Here is a 21,506-nt window from a genome sequence, read left to right as displayed (position 1 = left end):
TTAATCCCTGCACTGTGATTTTTACTGCTCATGTTTCCACTAGTGTCATGCAGTTATCAAATATAATCAATAATAATATATTTAATAAATGTCCTTATTGAAAATTGGACAAACTACATTAATTTCACTTACTGGGTTTCTGCAGAGGGAACATGCAAAATTGAATATGTTTACTATGTTATGTGTTGATCCATGTAAAATATTGTATTCACTACATGTAATATCTGAATCAATATTTGTTTTTATCTGATTTAGCCAAAGTAATAATACAATTTTAAAAAAGCATAAGCAACAGGAATCAAACCCAGATTGATAAGCACAAAACAAGGAAACCTTATCAACTAGGCCAGGGGTCAGCAACCTATTGCACGTGTGCCATGCATGGCACTCAAGGTGCCTTTACACGGCACTCAAGGTTGTTTGGCTCTGGCCTACCAGGAGTCCAAGTGGAAGTTCAGATATCTGCTATTACAACCCGAGCGGTGATTGCGGGTGGTGAGGGAGAATCCTCTATTTACGCATTGCAACAGATCTCAGATCACGTCCTCTAAGTGTAGCCTGCAGCAGCTATTGCATCTATTCTTGTTGACCTGTACTTGGCCGGCCCGGTACCCACTGGACCCCAGTGAAGTCAACCACACTGCTAAATAGACACAAAGCTGCTGAAAAAGCCTCCTTTTCATACAAATAATACAAACAGCCCACACACAAACAGACACACAATCCCCACAAATACAACACCACTGACAATACACATACATGCATACAACTCCACAAGCAAATTCTCACATGCAATACACAAGCATCACAGCATCACAAGCAGCCCCACACATACACACACCGCCAAATACAGAATGCCATACAGAGACACAATTCCACAAGCAGCCCTCATACACAGCCTACGTTCATAGGTATCATGCATAATACCACAAACTACTCATGAACATATACAATATATACACACAAATTCAATGCTACAAAGCAACCGCAACACTTATAAATAACACAAGCACAATATGGCAACATACGGACCTCAATTTAAAAAAACAGGACTGGCACGCCAAGGGACTTCTTGATCTTGGTTTTGTACAGTAAAACAAAAATGTTGCCTACCCCTGAACTAGGCTATTTAGGAAGAAGTTAGCAGAGCTTAGTTTTAATAGTTTTAATACTAGCAATGTGTGTCTGCTGTTGTGTGTCATCCAATAGGAACACTGTGTGCCTTCTAGAAATGTCTCCCTCCATTCAGCTTTGTGTGTGTCTGATGAAAATGTTCCTCAAATTGTGTGCTTGTAGAACTATTCCCCCAGACCCACCACATTGTATGTCTGTTGAAGCATGCTGCCAGACTACCCCATGTTTCCAGGTACAGTACTATTATTGGATTGCTCTGTATCCTCAAGTTTTCTTTTATATATTTGTTTCTTTTTCTGTGATGATAATTGTAATAGTTTCATATTTTCGCATATTTTATTGTATCAGAGATGGAATAGTGCAAATCACTAGCCTAAGCAATTCCATGCACATTAAGCAATACATAATTATATGTGAAGTGTACCTCCTTTTGGGAAGAATGTGTGTCCAATATGGTGCTAAAGTCAGAAATAAATATAAATTACAGCAGCTCATACATAATTATATGTTTTATCTATTTTAGTGCTACTCAAATTTGTTTATAGTGTGCAGGTCCTATCTCCTAGTTTAACCCTATCTCAAAGGGTTAAACTAATAAAGTTTTTTTTTAAAGCAAGTTTGACATTCACTGTGTCCGATATATCAGGAGGTGGGGTTTCCATAGAGAGGAGGTGGATTTAGATTAGGTAGGTGGAGCCCCACCATCCTTAAACGTTGCCCAGCTGGTGACCATTACCATAATAATCTGCTCAACAGAATATGATTAAAATAGCCAGGAAAGTTAATTAAGTATTAATTACTACAAAATTATTAAGCAGTCATGAACATATCTTAACTAATGACCTAATTTTTTCCCAAATCGTTAATACTTAATTAATCAATTGACATGTCAATTTTATATTGAGGCATTTAGTTAAACTGCATACATGTGTGACATTTCCAGACAGCGATTTCTGAGTGATAAACAAGACAGGCATGACATAACTGAGCCACAATTATACAATTTAGTACTATCTAGCATGTCGCACAGCGAAAAAAAAGCATAGTCACATAGCAAAGCCACATGACCTTGTCAGACACTGATGCGTGAATGATAGGTATAACAAGCCTGACTTATCTTGAATTAAGCTACAATTATGCAATGAATATAGTATTATCTAGCATGTCACACAATGAACTCGTAGGCCTCATTTTAATTTAAAGTAAAGAAATTAAACTAGCAAGGAATCAACGGCCAAGAGTGGTAAATCAGGATGTGAAAAACAAAATAATAAATAGTGTTTAGCCATATCTTCAGCAGAAAAATAAAGGTGAACCCCCACCAGCCAGTGGTGTATTCTGGTATTGTGCTGCTTTAGGCATGACAAAACTAAGTCCCCCCAACGCATTCAAAATTTAGCTTCCTGTTAAAAACCAACACACTCTTTGTTTCACAGACACACTGTGTATCATGCATAAACTGACATACACTCACTGACAGATACACAGTCATTGTCACACACACTGTTTAACCAACACACACTCACTCATTCGTAGTTACACTCACTCACAGTTACACACACTCACTGATAGACACACACGTCCACCAACAGACACACACATTCACCAACAGACACACATACACACTAACTGATAGACATGCATTCACTGACAGATACACATACACTCTCACTGACAAGACACATACACTCTCACTGACAGACGCACACTCACTCAGTGTCAGACACACACACACTGTGGCAAATATGCTCACTGACGGACACACACTGACAAACACACACACACACTCACTGACTGACAGACACACATATTCACTAACAGACATACACATTGACTGACAGGCACACAAACTCACTGGCAGACACACACTCTCGGTGACAGACATACCCATTCACTGACAAACACACACACACACTCACTGACACACACTGTCACTGACACACACACATACACACTCACTAACAGACACACTAACACACTCACCAACAGACACACACACACTAACAATTTTTTTTATTTTTTATTTCAATGGATTCTCTATTTCCCTGGGGTCCAGTGGGGATCCTTTAATTGCGGGACTGACAAGCAGGCGGTCAATTTAGGCGGCGAGGGAGCTCTGATCTACCTGCTCAGCTCCCTTGCGCGTCTCTTAGTGATGCCGGGACAGAGTGATGTCACATTCCGGCTCCGACATCACTGCGGTGTGCATGAGGGAGCTGAGCAGGGAGAGCTCAGGGGAGAGTACTCCCTCGCCACCTGCCTCCAACATCAGCAGATGCCAGCCTCTGGGGGCCTGAGGTGGCCAGCCAGCTCTTGGGGCCCCCAGGGTAAAAGGCTGACAAGGCATTTAGGGGGGCAGCTTTTTTTGCCGCTCCCCTAAAAGTGCCGCCCAACGCAAATGCCTTGTCAGCCTTGCGCTTAATACATCGCTGCACCCAGCAGGAGCTCACTAATTCAAGTATAGATTTATAGAATACTCTCAGCATACATGCAACTGCATCAAGCACTGATATGTAAAATGGAATAAAATAAAGGAATAAATAATCGAATCTGCAGCGGTGTAAATGATTTGAAATATAACATATTGAGCAAGAGGGTGAGAATGCCCACCAAAGAGTCAAAGTCAACCAATGCATACACTGCAATAGGCCTTCATGCATAGCTTTAAGAACGGATTGGCCGAATATGCACCACATATGTCAGCACCAGACACCCTGTCAGCACCAGACAGTTAGGAGAACCTTGGCGCAGTATCCACTGACCCATATAACTGGGGCGAAACCCTAGGCAGGACCCTGTTGAGGGAAGTTCTCCTGGGTGTGAGGACAGTGTTCAGGGCAAAGCCCCTTCTGGATTCCCGGCCCAGAATGTGTGGGCCAGAGAGCAGCATAGCCAGGGATCAGCTGCTGAGCAGGTACGTAGGCTTGTGTCCCATCTGGCAGCAGAGCCAGAACTTTGCACAGACTTGGTCAAATTTTGAACAGAAGGTCTCCCTCCATCTCTCTAGCAGATCTGTCACTGACCCCTGTGAAAGCATGAGGTCCACCTCCATCTTGAGACATTCAGCACACTGACTGAGTAAAATGAGCCAGAGTATAGGTGAGTGTTGGCTACAGTATAGGTGTAGACCAGGACAACACCCACCAGTCCAAAGGGGCTAGGATACGGGACAGGTTGAGGAGGTTGGCCTTCACTCCCAGTTCACACACAATCACACAGAATCGGAGCTCTGCTGTAGAGAGTCACTTAATAGGTGCCCAAGGTTTCCTAGACACAGCTAAGTAACTTTAGAAGTCGTTTCCAGAGGTACTTTTAGAAGGAATTGGGGGCAATTTAGGTGAAGGCCCTCTTTCGATGCATCTGCTCATCATGACAGTCAAGTCTCCCATGTCTGTCTCTTTTTAACAACATAAAGATACATTTTCAATATTTTTAGATGTGTGAACATGCATATAAGTCATTGTGCCACAATGGTTTATTATTATTAGTTTATATAGTGCCAACAAATTCCTCTTCATTGTAGGGCCATATTTACATAGGGGCTAATGGAGCTGAAGTTCCAGGCCCATGCTCATGGAATAGGCCCACTGATAAAATAAATGAAAAAAATTTAAACTACTCTTTACATGCTCTTTGTGCTTTGCGCTTTGTATAGAGAGAATTAAGTATGGAACAAAACTTGTGTGGACTGGCTGACTATAAATTAGTTAAGGTAAAGCTAACGCAAATGTACTTGCTGCTTCGGTCTCTATAGTACTGTGGCGTGTACCTTTTATTATAAACTCACAACATACACCTTTTATCTGTCCCAGACTACATACCAGGAGCATTTGGCTGCTAGTAAGAAGGTAAGGAGAGGACTGGGCAAGTGAGTGCTAGGTAACAGTCCAGAGAAAGCGTAGTGCGAGCACATCATTAGACGCATTTGCGCCAAGTTAAGGGTACTGTCTGCATAGTACAAATACCTGCTGTTAGGGGTATGGATTTGTTTGAGAGATGAAAGCGAGTTATCATCATAGGGTATGTGTTTTCTTATAGCTGCATCATGTGAGTTTCCTCTAGCACCATCTCAATCAATTACATGATGCTTGGGAGGTATGACTATTTTAGTGTTTTCTGTCAATAACATTTTGTAATCAAGCCCATTGTAATTGTCAGCACCAGGCCCAATTGGCTCTTAATTCAGTTCTGATGGTGAACAAAACAAGCAAAGTGGTGATATCTTGAAAACAGAGAAACAGGTGGTGTTGTGAACATTGCTGACTTGAGGACACAAAACTATTGGGTCTGTTTACTAAACTCTGTATGTTGTCCGAATGGACAAAGTTTGGTAAAAAATAACACATTCTAACCAGTTTGCCATTTCTCATACTTACTACAGTCATTATGTTGTTCTGTCATCCTGACTAAATCTGCATCATTTGGCCAGATGCATTTGATGTCAGCTTTAAAATCGGTACTTTCACATACAAACTATATAGGATACAGACATTTACATAACACAGATATTACAAAATTGGGACTGAATGCATCTGCTAATAAACAAAAATGTTGCACCATCCATCATGGATGTTGGCTCTGAAATATAAAAGGGTGGAAGGTGGGCGGGTATATTAATATATCCTCTTCATCCCCCACCCATCTTGAACTGCCAGTGTGCAAATAGTTTGGACATTTACAATCTGGGCCAGAATGTCAACTGTCCAGCAGTGTTTGGTTGGACAGGCTAAACTCCAGACACTATTCTGGTTCGTTTGAAGATAGAAGTTTGAAATATGGACAATGTTAAATAGTGTGATGTTCACTGAACAAAGTCCTGATTCTGTTGTCTGACTGTCCCCGTTCAGAGCCAAGTGGTTTGCAGCATTTGGCAACATTTGGGCCATTCGAACATTAGTATAGACTCAAATTTTAAGCCCTGATTAAATGACAATCAGCAAGTCATGAAGTCACCTTAACATATTCCAGAACTAATTCACCCATTGTCAGTTTGCATCCTACAAAAATTGTGCAGAGTACAGTGCAGTTTGTATTTTTCAAAGCAGTCCTATAATTTTCTGTAACCACTGTAAGGGGATGTCTTGTCTCTTTATTATATTACCAATACTCTTTTTCCACTTGTGGAATCCAGTTGTGCCTTTGGCCTTCAATCAGTTGTTGGTCTACATTACAGTTCCCAAGATTAGTATAATCTGGAGGGCCAAATTTGGAGACCATTTGCTCGATATTAACCATGCATTATTTGGCTATCATGCCATAGCCAATACGGCTAGGGTAACATCCAACACTTTTATAACTTCTGTGGAAATCAATTAAGGACGATTCTCTAAAGCTAGTCCTAAATAACTAGCTGTCAGCAGCTGGGATAGGAAATTAATATTTGTGCTTATCAGGTGGCTAGCTATAAATCATTAAACATCAGAGGACTGCCATCGAGTGGGTCATTAGTGTGCATAAATAAACAGTTGCCTTAATCTGACTCCTGGATGTGAAAACTACTCAAAGATGTAGATTTTCTTCATATATATTATCTTAAAATGATGTAAATACATACTCAGATGAACAACTACACATGACATACTACACAGTGTCATGATTTATTTAACACAAAGCCATGTGTAAAAAACTAAGTATACCCTTACTGCTTCTGTAGGAATGAAAAGTCTAAGTAGCAGACTGGTGCTGCTAATCAAATGCCCTTGATTAATTGATCATCAGCAAGTGTGACCAACTCTATAAAAGTTGAAGTGGATAACATTCAAAACAGTTGCAAATCTTCCAAGGAGTGGACGTCCGAGCAAATTGACTCCCAGGTCAGACCATGCAATGCTCAGAGAAATTGCAACAAAAAAAAAAGAGTTATAGCTCAGACTCTACAGGCCTCAGATAGAATGCTAAATGTTAATGTTCATGACAGTACAGTTAGATAAAGCCTGAACAAGAATGGTTTGTTTAGAAGGGTTGCCAGGAGAAAGCCTCTTCTCTCTAAAAAGAACATGGCAGCACGGCTTAGGTTTAAGTTGCATCTGAATAAACCACAATACTTCTGAAACAATGTCCTTTGGACAGACGAGACTAAAGTTGTCCAAACCCCTCATACCATGTGTGGTGGAGGGGTGATGATTTGGGCTTGTTTTGCATCCACAAGACCTGGGAACCTTGCAAATCCTTGCTGCACACAAATTTCTATGTAGGACCATATGTTCTTACTTCATCTGACAGGAATTATGTCACTATACAACCTTCACCATGAAGATAGGTCATTCGCAGAATGCATCAGGTAGGGATTCCCTGAGTTCCCTGATGTAATACAGCATTCTACAGAAGTTTGCAGGCCCATTCGCTTTGGTTTCCTTCATGATAAAATAAATTAAACTTCTTGTGTAAGTTAATAAAGGCTTTCTCTTTGAAAAGGTTTGTTATGTATGTATCTCTCCTAGCATTGCTATATATCATGTTGTTTGAATTTTGTTATTACAAAAAAACAACAACAAAAAAACATACACCTGGCACTCTACGAAGAAATCAGGATGTCAATGAAAATGATGAAATGAATTATTGGATATACCCGAGAATGGGTATTGGGGAAGTTAAGTTACTAGTGAGTGTGGTATCCTAAAACTGGCTGGGGAAAGGAGAATGAGGATCACAAATTGGCTTTGATGCTACATAAATCGGAGGCTTTGGATGAAAGAGTGATATTTGGTACCTACTATTTAATTTGAAAGAAAGAGGCAGAAAATGGAGACCCGGAATTGACATGATTATGAAAGTTAATATCTAAAAATTACTGAGGATGAGAGAGTGTGGAATAAGGATTAACTGGAATGTAAGAGTGGGGACAATAAATTAATAGAAAAAGGGGTGGAGACCAAAGCATTACTAGAATAGAAGGTTGGGTGGTAACGTGAGTGGGAAGATATGGGGGTATGAGAGTCAATATGAGGGACATGAAAAATCTTTAGAGTCAAATGAGGCTGCGGTGGATTAAGTAAAATAATTTTTAAAGGTTTTGAAATAATACACAGAACAAGTAGTAATGCTGATTGCAGGTGTTATTTATATATGTGGAATAGTATGTTTTAGATCTTACTTCAGACAGGTAGACTCCAGGACTAAGAGGGACAGTCTGATGTAAACTAACAGGGCATGCAGCTGAAGAAAGATAAATCTGTAATTAATTACTGAGTAAACTTTAAAACATAGTCTTTTGATCTCAGAAGCTGGTAATTAACCCTTTCACCTTGAATGAACAGCATAAACTGGAAAACCCATGATCAATGTCAACACAATGGAAACGCCTACATAATGTGACATAGACTGCACTTGTATAAGTAATGTCATGGATTTGTAATCCCTAAATGTCTCACCTGTCTAGAATACATGTACAAACCAAATTATCAAATTGATTAATGTGGAAAATGAACAAAGTTGCTGAATGGCAGGTTCTCCATATGATATTGATTTAACTATTAGTTTGCGTAATTGTAATATTGTTGCCTTTTAATCTTGTTCAGTTTTGCCCTTTCTTGGTCTTTAAAGTGAACTTAAACATACAAATGAGGATATATATATATAAACGTGTAGATGCTATGTAGATCTGTTTGCTTCATTTGCATGTAACAGAAAAATAGATTAAAACTGAACTTTTTATTATTCTCATCCAGGGTACTAAGGATTCTGGGGGGGTCAGGGGGTGGGATAATTTCATTTTATATAAATAGTGCATAGAACAAGATGGACGTAGGCAAAGCTCAGCTTCACTTCCCATACCCAGAGAAGACTGACTTGTTTGACACCCTCCCATAGGGATGATTAACGTAGCCAAGCATATTGATGGTTCCACAGCCGTGTCAAACCCCTAGGCCCTAGTTACCTGCCTACATAGCTGTCCACAGGTGGATTCATGATTGGTGTATATTACTAGCAACTGGGCAGTAGTAGCTAACCATTCGCTAGTCTTTTAGTACAGCAACTAGCCACTGGCTGCTTGTTATGTAGGAGACATGCCCCTACTCGCAACATGGTAAATGGGGGCATGGAGGAGGTGTACAAACTTCCTTGTACAAATGTGGGGTTATTGTGACACCCAAAGGCAGTTTTAAACTATTTGCAATAGCAGCCAGCAGGCAAATAGTTAACCCCAAATCCCATAGTAACCAAAAGGCTTGACCATTGACTGGGCCGTTACTTCGGACTAGAGTATTTAGAGCCTTGAATTCCATTTTCAGCCCAAATTCTTCAGAATCATGATTCTGCAGAAACTGACTCTTAGTCTACTAAAAGATGCTAGCATGACAAAGCAAAGGCTTAAAGAGGGTATTTCACTTGTCTTGAATTTAAACAATAGAATAAATAATTGAAAATCACCTATAACTTGTGTTAATATGTTTCATGAGATGCATTTCTTTCAAATTTATATTAAAGATTTAGCAAATTACATCATAATCCAGCTCACACATATCAAAGGCAAAGCAAACATTGCAAATTAAGAGGAAAAATAGAATTAATGTATTCTCTTCTCTGTATGCCTCCTCCATGCTGACTGCCAGGTGCTAAGGACAGAGGTTATAACAATGGTCGACAGGGAGCTAAAATGGATGTGCCAATTTGCAGGGTAAAGATTTGTGAATTTCTACATTTAATACTGAAAAGACTTTATGCACGTGGCATAATTGGAACCCAAGTGAAAAACACATTAAAGCATACAGGATATGGGAAGAAATGGACAAGGTTCAGTTGGAAGTGGGAAGATATTTTGTTAGGTTTACCTTTGTGGTTACTAAGACTGTTAAGGGTTTAGTTCAGTGTTTGTGGACAGTGTTTTCTGCGTATTTCTAGAATGAATTAACCAAGTCCTTGTAGCATGCACTCCTAATATTAAAATATTTAGGGGAAGCATGAACCACGGTTTGAGAAGATTTACTCTGAACAAGTACCTAATCTAGCACTCAATCTTTTCTGTGAAATTATCGCTTGTGATTGTTTTCACTAAAATACAGTGTGAAATTGACACATATCCTTATATAATTACGATTCTGTTAAATAAAACCAGGCTATGTAAATATGCCAGGCTTATTCCGTTATACACTTTAAAGATGTCTTTATAGGATGTCTTATGTACCATCACCATCTAATGTTAAACGAATAGGGTCCTGTCCTATTGTGTTTTATACGCCACCTCCTCTAGACTGTAAGTTCATTTGAGCAGGGTCCTCTTCAGCTTATTGTTCCTGTAAGTAGTCGTAATTGTCTAGTTTATTGTTAAATCCCCCCTCTTATATTATTGTAAAGCACTACGGAATTTGTTGGCGCTATATAAATGCCAATAATAATAATATTGATCTGCAAGGGTGTTCCAGAAGTCATTATGTTTCTAGAAGAATTAGCCATCTTGCACTCTGTGATGGATCAATATTCTTAAAGGGACACTCCACTGCCCCCCTCCCCCTCCCATTTTTTTTTAATGCTAATTTATGGATATACCTCCAATGAGATCATGCATCAATTTAATGGTTGCATTTTGACAAAAAGCCAGATCTCTTGTCTGCTGACTTTTCAACCCCCCCCCTCTTTTATCCCCACCCAGACTTTCTGTGACTGTCCAATCACAGACTTCCCAATACAGCTTAATGAGATGTCTTTGCAAGGCAGGTGCTCTGGGCAATTGCAGTCTCTTAACCTCTTCCTGACCAAAGATGGAAACTTTCTCGGTATTCAAGGCAGACCGGGAGCACCCGATCGCGCTGTCCCTGCACCTGTGATCGCTCTGACGGGCTGTTTTTTTTTTGTTTTGTTTTTTTAACCCTCAGGGGTTACATTTATTTTATTAATACATTTAGATATTTAAAAATTATATATTTAGCTAGCTGGGGTGGGTGGAAGTTAGTCGGTAATTAGGGAATTTGGTTTTAGGCTGGCTAGGGGTTAACGTTAAAAAAGTTTAAAAAAAAAAAAGTTTTAAAAAGTTTAAAAAAATGTTTTAATAACGTTAAAAAAAGTAAAAAAATCCCACCCCTTTTACCCAGTCCGAATAAAAATTAACCCCTTCCCTGCCAGTTGATCACTGTCTACAGTGATCAAAATACAGATCACAGTATTATACACAGTATTATTAACCCCTGAGGACTAACTTTTATTTGCTTTTTTAAACCTAAGGGGTTCATTTTATTTCATTAATTAATTTAAATATTTTAAAATTATACATTTTACTAGCTAGGGTGGGTGGGAGTTATGGGAAATTAGGGAATGTATTGTTAGTGCTGCTTACTGCTAGTTAGGGGGTTAACGGTAAGAAAAGTTTAGAAAAAAATTAAAAGTGTAAAAAAAGTTAAGAAAGTTTAAAAAAGTTTAAAAAATGTAATAAGTAAAAAAGTTTAAAAACTAGTTTTAAAAAGTAAAGAAAGTTTTAAAAAGTAAAAAAAAAATACATAAAAAAATGCTTATTACCACTACACCTGGAACAAACTAGATAAAAAATGATCCCACGCTAAGGTTCAAAATATGCCTTTTGAATTACCACAGGTTGTATTCTTTAATAAATAGTATGTGTTTGTGGGGAAATTTGAATAACCAACCAGCTAAACTATTCCAAAATGGAACATGGACACAGCGTAAAACTTCAAAGATAGAAAAAAAAGGACTGCGTCTCAAATGTGCCCCTTTAACATCCACATATACCTGGCAAAGGTACATATGGGGGTATTGCTGTACTCAGATGACATAGCTTAGCAACATATGAAGTATTATACAGTCGTCCAAAATATACTGTGCAAACTAACTTTGTCGGTCAAAAAGGAAGAAAAAATGCTTATTACCACTACACTTGGTACAAGCTAGCGGAAAAATGATCCCACGCTAAGGTTCAAAATGCTCAAGTGCTCCAAAGTGGGACACGGATGCATCAAAACCCTCCATGAAAATTCACACTTAAAAACCTGCACTTGTAACGTCTCTTTTACAGCACTTTAACTTCACAAAATAGTATCTAGGTCATACATTGGGCATATTGTTTTACTCAGAAGGTGTAACTAAGCATAATTTGGAGGGTTTTATGACAGTGGTACATATTAAGTGTAAAAAATACCCAGCAAAAATGCAACATATATGTAAAAATGCCATTTCCCCCCCCTCACCACAAACATTGACATAATTTTGGTGGAAAATGGTGACAAGTTAAGACACAATATACACCTGGGGTGTGTTTATCAAATGAAAGCCCTTTGCAGGGTTATTTGAACAGTCACACTGCTTTAATACCCTAAAATGAGACATAGGCCTGCCAAATCCATCTATGAAAATTCTAACTATAGAAACTGAAATAGCCTTGTCTCTTATATGGCATTGTAGCTTCACAGAATAATGCCAAAGGCATACAATAGGGGTATCGTTATACTCAGAAGATGTAGCTGAACACAATATTGGATGCAGGAATAGCACACACCAGCTTTACAAAATACTCATTACAAAAACCTTGTTATATGTGTATATGCCAAAATAGAGAAAAAACTAAATTTTTCTCCAATATTTAGCAGAGATTGGCGATGAAATGGCTATGTAAAAAGTGTCAAACTAACCATAGGTAAATAGCCTGTAATGTCTACTTTATATAAATATATACATTTGTGTGCCATTTTTTTCTGTGGTGGCTACTAAACCTGTAAGACAAACATACCAACTTCTAAAATTGTTTCACATTAAAATTTTATTTTAGTCCTTGTATTTTGTGACCTGTAACTTTCAAAATAAGATGAAATCCTATACATATTATGTAGTCTATAAATCAAGACACATAAATGAATTTACTTTGAATTACTTTTTTTAAGCTGGACATTTTATGCACACGCTATTATTGCCAAAACTGTGACAAAAAAATTGTGTGTGTTTTTTTGTTTTTGCCCCCGTTTATTGGCATTTTTTTTTATAATTAGTGAGAATGTATCTATGTATATGTGACATAAAATTAAAGCCCTGTTTGCTCTCTAAAAAACGGCATATAATACGTGTTGGTGCAATAAATGGCAGAGATGAAAATTGTGTTTGAACACAAACAGCAAAAAATGCAAAAATGGCTTGTGTTCTTAAGGGTAGGACACGCTTTTGAAGCTGTGTCCTTAAGGGGCTAAGTTTAGTTCCACTGAGCTAAGCAAACCAGGAAGTAACATGACCCGGTGTCTGCTTGCCATCCAGGGGGTGTAATATGGTTAATTTATAAAATTTCCAATTTATTTTTAAATCTGCACTTTTTGTAAAATAAAAAAAGAGGACACACTCTTTTTACATGCCTCCTTTAAGGCGGCACTTTCATGTTTTGTTTTGTTTTTTCCTTATGCCACTTGAATCGGATTATACTCTGCCATTGCCAGTTGCCTCTATTTACATTTACTGTCTTTTCTTGCCTATTATGGAAATCAATACCTAAGCACTTTTTATCCTCATTTGTCTATGGTTTGCCATGTGGGATTGCTATAAAGTGATGGATTGTGAGTAGATTAGCATAGCAATTGAAAAACTTTGCTTAAGTCCCACCAATTTCTGAACATTGACAAAGATCGGGATCCACAGAAGAAAACGGAGTCCCTACATTTTCTTATATATAATTTAAAAACTAAGGTTAATTTAAAAAAAATGCAAACATGGAGAAAAAGCCTTAATTTAAAAGCAAAATCTGCAAACTGACAAAGATACTTTAAGTGTTGAAAATATAAATCACTGATGGCAATAAAAAAACTCACACTTAGTAAAAGACACACACATTTAAATGTACCTTAGTCCTGAAAGAGGCACATTACTGCTTTCAGTACTGTGTGACAAATTATTTTTTTAAAAGTGTAAAAACCAATGTTGTGTTAGCAAATACATTTCTACATGTCGTTATCTGTAAGGTAAGTATCAGTAATATAGTGAAATCTAATTGTGTCTAAATATATATATATATTAGAGGGCTGACAAGATATGCCATTGAAGTTAAAGCCTTATATTAAGTATATTGTCAACTTGCAGAGCACAAATATATTTTTACAAGGTAGTCGATTATCCGAGATGTACAGACTGAATAAAACAATTTCACATATTTTCTCTAGGAAAAACCAGAACAAAAGATAAATACCGCGTGGTGTACACAGATCATCAGCGCCTAGAACTGGAGAAGGAATTTCACTATAGTCGCTACATTACAATCCGCAGAAAAGCAGAGCTGGCAGCCACATTGGCATTAACAGAACGACAGGTAACTAATTGCCATCATATGCCATGGCAAATCCCAAAATTTATATCAGATACATAACTGTCAGAGATTATTATTCTATTTAAATATAGAGTTCTTTCCTGGTCTTTACTGAAAAGAAAGGTTTACACATGCAGTAATTACTATCCTTGGCACTGCAGATGCATACTGAGCATCATGGCAAATGTAGTTACTAACCATTTGCAGTAGCACTGTATGTTACCATATGGTGTTTTTTACAGACTACGCTTTCATGTAATTATTGATCTTAGTGTTGATGTTGATAGTATGTGTGGCAAATGTATGAATTCTTCACACTTGAAAAGTATGGCTTATCTAGATTCAAATAATATCTTATATTTACTATTATTGTATACTATAACTATATATTAAAATGTACACCTTTTGATAAAGGAACTGTACATATTCATGTAACAATACGTGTTGATAAGAACAAATGATCAGTACATGGCTATTAACAGTAATGTTAAGAATGATGAAGCTAAAGTAGAGCTTTAGAATGAGGAGAGGATAAGGTTAGCTCTGGTAGTTGGCTAGGTTTGGGAGAGTCTATAACATTAGGGGAATTTAGAGTACAGGGCTTAGGGTTATTGGGTACTTGTTGTGGACTGTAGCTTCCTTTATCCTCATCCATACCAAGCTGAGCCCTTGTAGCCTCCCAATCCTTACGCCTTTCAAATTGTATCAACCCTAAACCTGCAGCACAGGGTACACTGCTGCACCCCTTCCCATTGATTATTTGTAAAGTTGACATTGAAATGTGAATTATAATTTGGTCAAATAGGAAGGAGTCATCTATGTAAAAATCAACTGAACCAGGTAATGAGGTCTGCCGGTTTATCTAAGCTCCTTCTTTATCAACAAGTTTGCTTACTTTTCCTATGATGCCTATGTTAGTTCTTTTTTTTTTCCCTACAAAAACATCTTGGTAAGCAAATTATTATGGACTAAGGGTATATACTGACTGACTGAAATATACAAATACAGGAAACAAAGTAAAAAGAAGAGAATTAAAAATATAGAAAAAGTAAAAATAAAGTTGAAAAAAATGCTACATTTATTGTTTTAGCAAATCTGTAAAAGATGTTGTTCACTTCACAGGTAAAAATCTGGTTCCAAAACAGAAGAGCAAAAGAGAGGAAAGTAAACAAGAAAAAAATGCAACAACAAAGTCAACAGGCAAGCACCACAACACCGACACCTCCTGCTGTAGGAACCACTGGTGTGATGGGGGGGATTTGCTCCAGCAGTAGTAGCAACAGCAACCTTGTATCACCGTCGGCACTGACTATCAAGGAGGAATATCTTCCTTAAGAGCATCAATTGAGTGTTAATATGACCTTAATATTAAATACATCTCACCAGTCTACCCAGAATGGACCATACCATCTTTAGATTTCTGAAGGGGCAACTGTTATAAAGGTGACGGCAACATTTTTTTTAAAGGATTAGCAGATCTATCCATTTTTCTGGAAATTAAGCCACTTCAGAACTGGTGATACAACATGAATCTCTCTCTTCATAGAGAAAAAGTTTGCTTTACGGACACTAATTGGACTCTGTATTACGTGATGTGTGTTATTGTATATTTAAAATGAAAGTTGAAATCTAGAGATATTTTACATGCAGTGGGATATTTGTATTTTAAATAATCACTATTTTTTTCTTTATACTTTTTTCTAGTATGTCATCTTTATGATGAGTTGAATTAATTGACCTCTTGGTTAAAGAACGTAGTAGGCAAGTTCACTTTTTACGTAAATTAATCTTATATCTCCATTACAAATAAAGTAATACCTCCCCCTGCCCCCCCCCCCCTCCAACAACAACAACAACAAATATATTTTTTTTACTGCCTGCAACATAAGTGTTGAAGTTCTTTACAGGAAGGTCTATTCCGATGTTACCATGAAACTATTTAAGTGCAGGATGTGGATGTAGGTAGCCTTAGCACCATGCCAGTACTAGAAACATTTGTATTATTATTAGCCCTGCTTGTATATGAAGTGAACGCAGAATTAATATTATCTTTTTTTATGTATACACTGGTGGTCTATAGCCTATTAAATAATAACTAGCCCCTGTAGATAGTCGGGTACATGAGTCGACTTTGTCCTAGGCAGGCATTGAAATAATTCCCATTAATTTTCCCCAAATACTATTCATGGTCATCATTTACCAGGCTTAGCCTTGTCAGGTTCCACAGTCTTTCAAACTTTAAAAAAAAAAAAAAAAAAATGATTCCACCCTTATGTGGGATATGTTCTAGAGGAACAGTGTGTTTTTTTTTTGTTTTTTTTTTGAGGATCTTGAGATAAATTAGATGTTTTCACATGTTACTGTATGGTTTTAGGACATCCACATATTCATGTTCACCACACTAAACAAATGACATGATGAATCAAGATGTGGCAAGATGTATCAAGGCAAGACTGTTGTTATTCTGGGTGTAAAGTGCTAAGTGAGGAAATACACACTATTCCATAAAAGCTCCTGTTTTTGCCTTTGCAGACAACCACACACATTTCTCTTGGGAGGATAAACCTCAACAACAAAAAAACAACAGGAATACATTTATTTTCCATGTTTTATGTGCACTGGTTGTTTTAAGAGTCTAGGTTTTACTGCTCTGGTTGTAGCTAAATGTATCTAATCCCATCAAATCACCTTCACTTCATAATGCCCACACATAATGTACATAATATATGTAATATGGGTGTATCTTGTATAAGTGCATATTTATGTCTGTGTAAATGTATATGTGTTTCTCTGCACATATATACGAGTGTAATCCTTGCAAATGGACTCATATTTCAGATGTGTTGCAGCCGTCAGGAGAGCTGGGGAAGGAGTATATAATGGTGTGTTGGTTGAATGGCTGGCTAACCCATTGGGATGGCAGGGTTGACAAAGACATTTCTGCAATCCTTCATACCCTCCTATGTCTATGTGTGCCCACGGGAAAACATTAAATGTGGCCAGCTTTACTTAAAAGGGATGGCACTACTATATAGTAAGATAGACTGCTCAGCATGGTAAAGTCAATGGTTGTTGTTGTTGTAAGAAGCAGGAGTTCCACAGTCTGTGTAGTATGGGTCCACAAATTCACCAATGACCTCTGTCATGAGATGATGTTTATATGGTGCCGCACTATACAACACCCTTAAAGTGAATCACCTCATAATAAAAGCACAGTATTACCATAGAAGCAAATAACAAAAGAAATATACTGAGGTATAAATTGCAACTCACCTGTCCTGTGTGTTTTGTAATTATTTGGAATTTTGGTAATGGTAAGGTACTATGCACAACAGAGGCATAGCAATGTAATATGCATACATTCCACTGTATTAAGAAGCAGCAGACCAAAAAATGCAAGTAAATTATATTGTTTTAAAAAGTAATGTCAGTGTCCTGCCGCCCTAGATATAATAAGCCTAGTCAGCCTACGGGTAAATATGCTCCCGGTAATAGGTTATTTCTCTCAAACAGTTTCCCTATTGTATCCTATTTTGGTGGATATATTTTTGTTTTGTCCAATTCAATTCTAGATACCTGATTGCTATGGACATGCACATTGAATGGTGCTCAATCACTGCCATTACACACAGTATGTTCAGGGATCTCAGACTGATCTAATTAAAAATGACAAAGAGATATATTAAAATATTATATAATTATTTTTAAGATTCAGAATTTTTTTCATCTTTTTTGAGCAATTGTGAGAATTTTTTTTCCTTTACATGTGTGAGCAGTATACCTTAAACCAGTGGTACTCCATCTATACGGCAAAGCATGTAAATTAAATTATTGTTATCACTATGGAAGCAGAGTGGAGTAAATCCTAAAACTGGCATTTGAAGAATGGTTAGAGAACTATTATTTGAAGAATCTTCGTTAGAAAGGGTAAGTGCATGTGCATGTATTTGCACGATGCCACTAAATAGAACGGCATTTGCATTCCATTTTTCAGGCCATATTACCCAGTAGACTTGTGCACGCATTTTTGTGCCATTTGGTTCACAAGTCAGGTGAGAAAAGTGAGCAATAGAGGGAAAAAAAGAGGATAAGCAGTAAAAATACTATATATTTACATATTATATATTTAATACATATATAATATATATAAAATAATTTTTACTGTTCCTACTGTTCTTCCGTCTTTTGGCCACATCTCACTTGATCTGTGAATAAAATCAACAAGTAGTGGCTGTTCCCTAACCATCAATTATCTTATTTCGAATCATCTGTTTTTTGGGACAACGTGCGGAACTTTTGATCACAAATTAAAAGGACATGCTCATCCATTTAGTGAGTTGTTTGGCTATATGTCCACATGGCACTTCAGAGTTATGGCATTTAGACATCCTGCCAATCAGCCTAAAGTCAGACTAACTCAAGTTCATGTGAAACTGAATGCACAAGTCTATTACCCAGCTCTATTCAGATCTCTACTACAAATACACTGATTGTTACATGAAGAAGCTTAGAAGCTGGTCTCACTGGCTCAATGTTTTGTAATGTTTTGTTTTTTTTAATTAAAGTAAACAGGTTAACATCATTGCAGTAAATCCATGATTGTACCTCTTCACTATTAAAGGGACACTATAGTCACCAGAAAAACTACAGAGTATTGTATTGGTTCTGGTGAGTATAATCATTCCCTTTAGACCTTTTGAAGTAAACACTGTCTTTTCAGAAAAAAAATGCAATGTTTACATTACAGCCCAGGGACTCTCCACTGGTCACTCAACCTATGGCTACTAGACTAGAGATGCTTTCTGGGCCAGTGCTACACAATGTGCAGCACTGACATTCAGTGTCTCCGCCCTCTGCATGGAGACACTGAACTTTCCTCATATAGATGCATTGATTCAATATATGTGTATGAGGAGATGTTGATTGGCCAGGCTGTGTTTGGCTTGTGCTGGATCTGCCTCCTTGACAAGCTCAGCCAATCAAATGCTTTCCTATGTGAAAGCATTGTGATTTGCTCAGAATACCACTTCTGATTATGTCATCCAATCAGGCAGATCAGGGGCAGAGCCAGCTGCAGCAGACTGGAATAAAAGTACAATTTTATTATATTTAGGGGTGAAAGTCAATAATAATAATAATTCTACTCAATATGTTGTTCGAACTTTGTATTCTGCATGTAGTAATATGCATAGGTTTAATTTTGTTAACTGGCAAATGCCACAAACCAAATACATTTTGTAGATATATTTATTGTCTGAATATAGACAATATTACTTTTCATCTAGAAAAGTTCCATTTGAACATAAAATTAATAATTTTGTGATTATTGTGCTACCTTTTTTAACCATGTTTGCAGTCACAGAATAAATATATTTATTTTATATTTGTGTGTAAATCATTTAGCATTTAATATGTCTTATTTTTGTTTCATTCTGTAGTTTTGGCACATAGATTTGTATAACATGAAAAATACATATGCATTAGTGCATAGGTTATCAAACTAACTTTTATGTATAATCTACAGTCAAATTTATTTTTCTAATTGACAATAAATTGTCATTCCAATCCTCAAATAATAGTGATGGATGTTGGCCAATTTGGAATTGAATATAAAATATAATCATTTTCTGCTTTAAAGCATACTCCAAGCACCATAACCATTACAGCATGCCATAGTTGTTATGGTGCCAGGAGTGCCCTGGCTCCCTATCATTGTAAGTAGTTAAATTATTTAATTTAGACAAATCCTTTAAAACTCAGTAAATGCAGATTACTCATGAATTTTATTAATTATTAATTCTTGTTCCTTATGGTCCACTCAATGATCAATCTGTTGAATTTATAGAGCATATTAATTTGACATATAGCCAGGCTACACTTTTAAGCACTTTTCCAAAAACCTTGCATTTGGTAAGTGTCTTACAGAAAAAAAAGCTATCTCTGCAACAGCGCATAAAAACCTTAATTATTATTATTTTTTTTTTTTTACTGATGCAACAAAATAACTAGATTTGGTGGTATTGGAGCATATTATTTGTTTTGTGTTTTTTTGTGTTTTTTTTTTTGTACCCCTTATTTCTTTGTAATTTGGGTTCTTCACTGTAGTGTATTAAATATGACCCCCAGATGAGGCTTTGTCGTGTTGTTTTAAAGAATTATATTGTAATTTCAGAGAAAATGTAATATCTTAGCATTTATTTCTATAATAGGGTTTATTTATTAAACATGTATCTATTAATCAATAATCAAGAAAGTAATGCAGAGGGGAAGATAGGGAGCCTCTAGGTTTTATACATCAAACTGGAGAATAAACTGTTTGGCTGGCTGAGATTTTTAAGGGATGCAATCCAAAAAAACTGGAAAATCGAGAAATCTAGTAATTTTATACATATATGTCAGTGCCAAAACTGTCCTGTGATATAAGGTTGTAGTTTAAATTTGTGTGCTAATATACTGTTTTTATTTCATTTGCAGCTTATGATATTAATGTGACATAAAAGTCTCTGAAAGAGAGGCATAATGAGATATATTGAAATATTGTTAATGGGAAGATGTTGAAATGTAGAGTTTCTTTTTTATATTGTATAAAACTTTCTTAATAAAAAAGTGAAATGTGCGCATATTACTTATTTAATGTGTACATTGTTGTGAGTTCCTATTCATGCCTTGGTAATAAAATCATTGACCAAGATGGGGCCTTTTCCTTTCTAATGCATTATAAAGATAACGATAATAAAATAGAGAAAGAAATATAAAAAATAATAAAAAGATACTCATTTGAAGTTCAAGCATTTTCTACAATTCCCGTGCTGTGGTCTCATAAACCCAGACAGTGATCGCTGTGCAATTAAATAAGCACTGCTTTTTGGGTACAGCAAGGATTTCTGGGACTTGTAGTTCAATTGGCATCATAGAAAGATTGCACTGTTTTGCCAGAATGGGGGAGTGTCCCAACGTGCTACATGAGGAAAGCGAGAAAAACATGATGTGTTACTGGTCCTTAGAGGTGGCCAAGCATAACATTATTTATTTATAAAATATTTTACCAGGAAAGAAACATTGAGATTTCTCTCGTTTTCAAGTATGTCCTGGGTCCACAAAATGTTGCATTGATACAACAGGGTACAATAAAAGACAAAAACAATAT

The 21,506-nt window shown here is 36.9% G+C and overlaps 1 protein-coding gene across 1 annotated transcript in view; it reads left to right on the top strand.

Annotated features, from left to right (window-relative positions):
- Window positions 1-15,694, top strand: part of CDX1 (caudal type homeobox 1) — a 45,092-nt gene extending 29,398 nt beyond the window's left edge. Inside the window, exons 2-3 of the mRNA XM_063445408.1 lie at window positions 14,217-14,362; window positions 15,482-15,694. Coding sequence (XP_063301478.1) covers window positions 14,217-14,362; window positions 15,482-15,694 — 359 coding nt within the window. The remainder of the gene's footprint in view (window positions 1-14,216; window positions 14,363-15,481) is intronic.
- The last annotated feature ends 5,812 nt before the right edge of the window (window positions 15,695-21,506 follow it).

Source organism: Pelobates fuscus, chromosome 3, assembly GCF_036172605.1.
Source record: "Pelobates fuscus isolate aPelFus1 chromosome 3, aPelFus1.pri, whole genome shotgun sequence".
NCBI classification, from domain to species: domain Eukaryota; kingdom Metazoa; phylum Chordata; class Amphibia; order Anura; family Pelobatidae; genus Pelobates; species Pelobates fuscus.
Note: the sequence above shows the minus strand (reverse complement) of the source record. Positions and strands in the feature narration are given on the sequence as shown.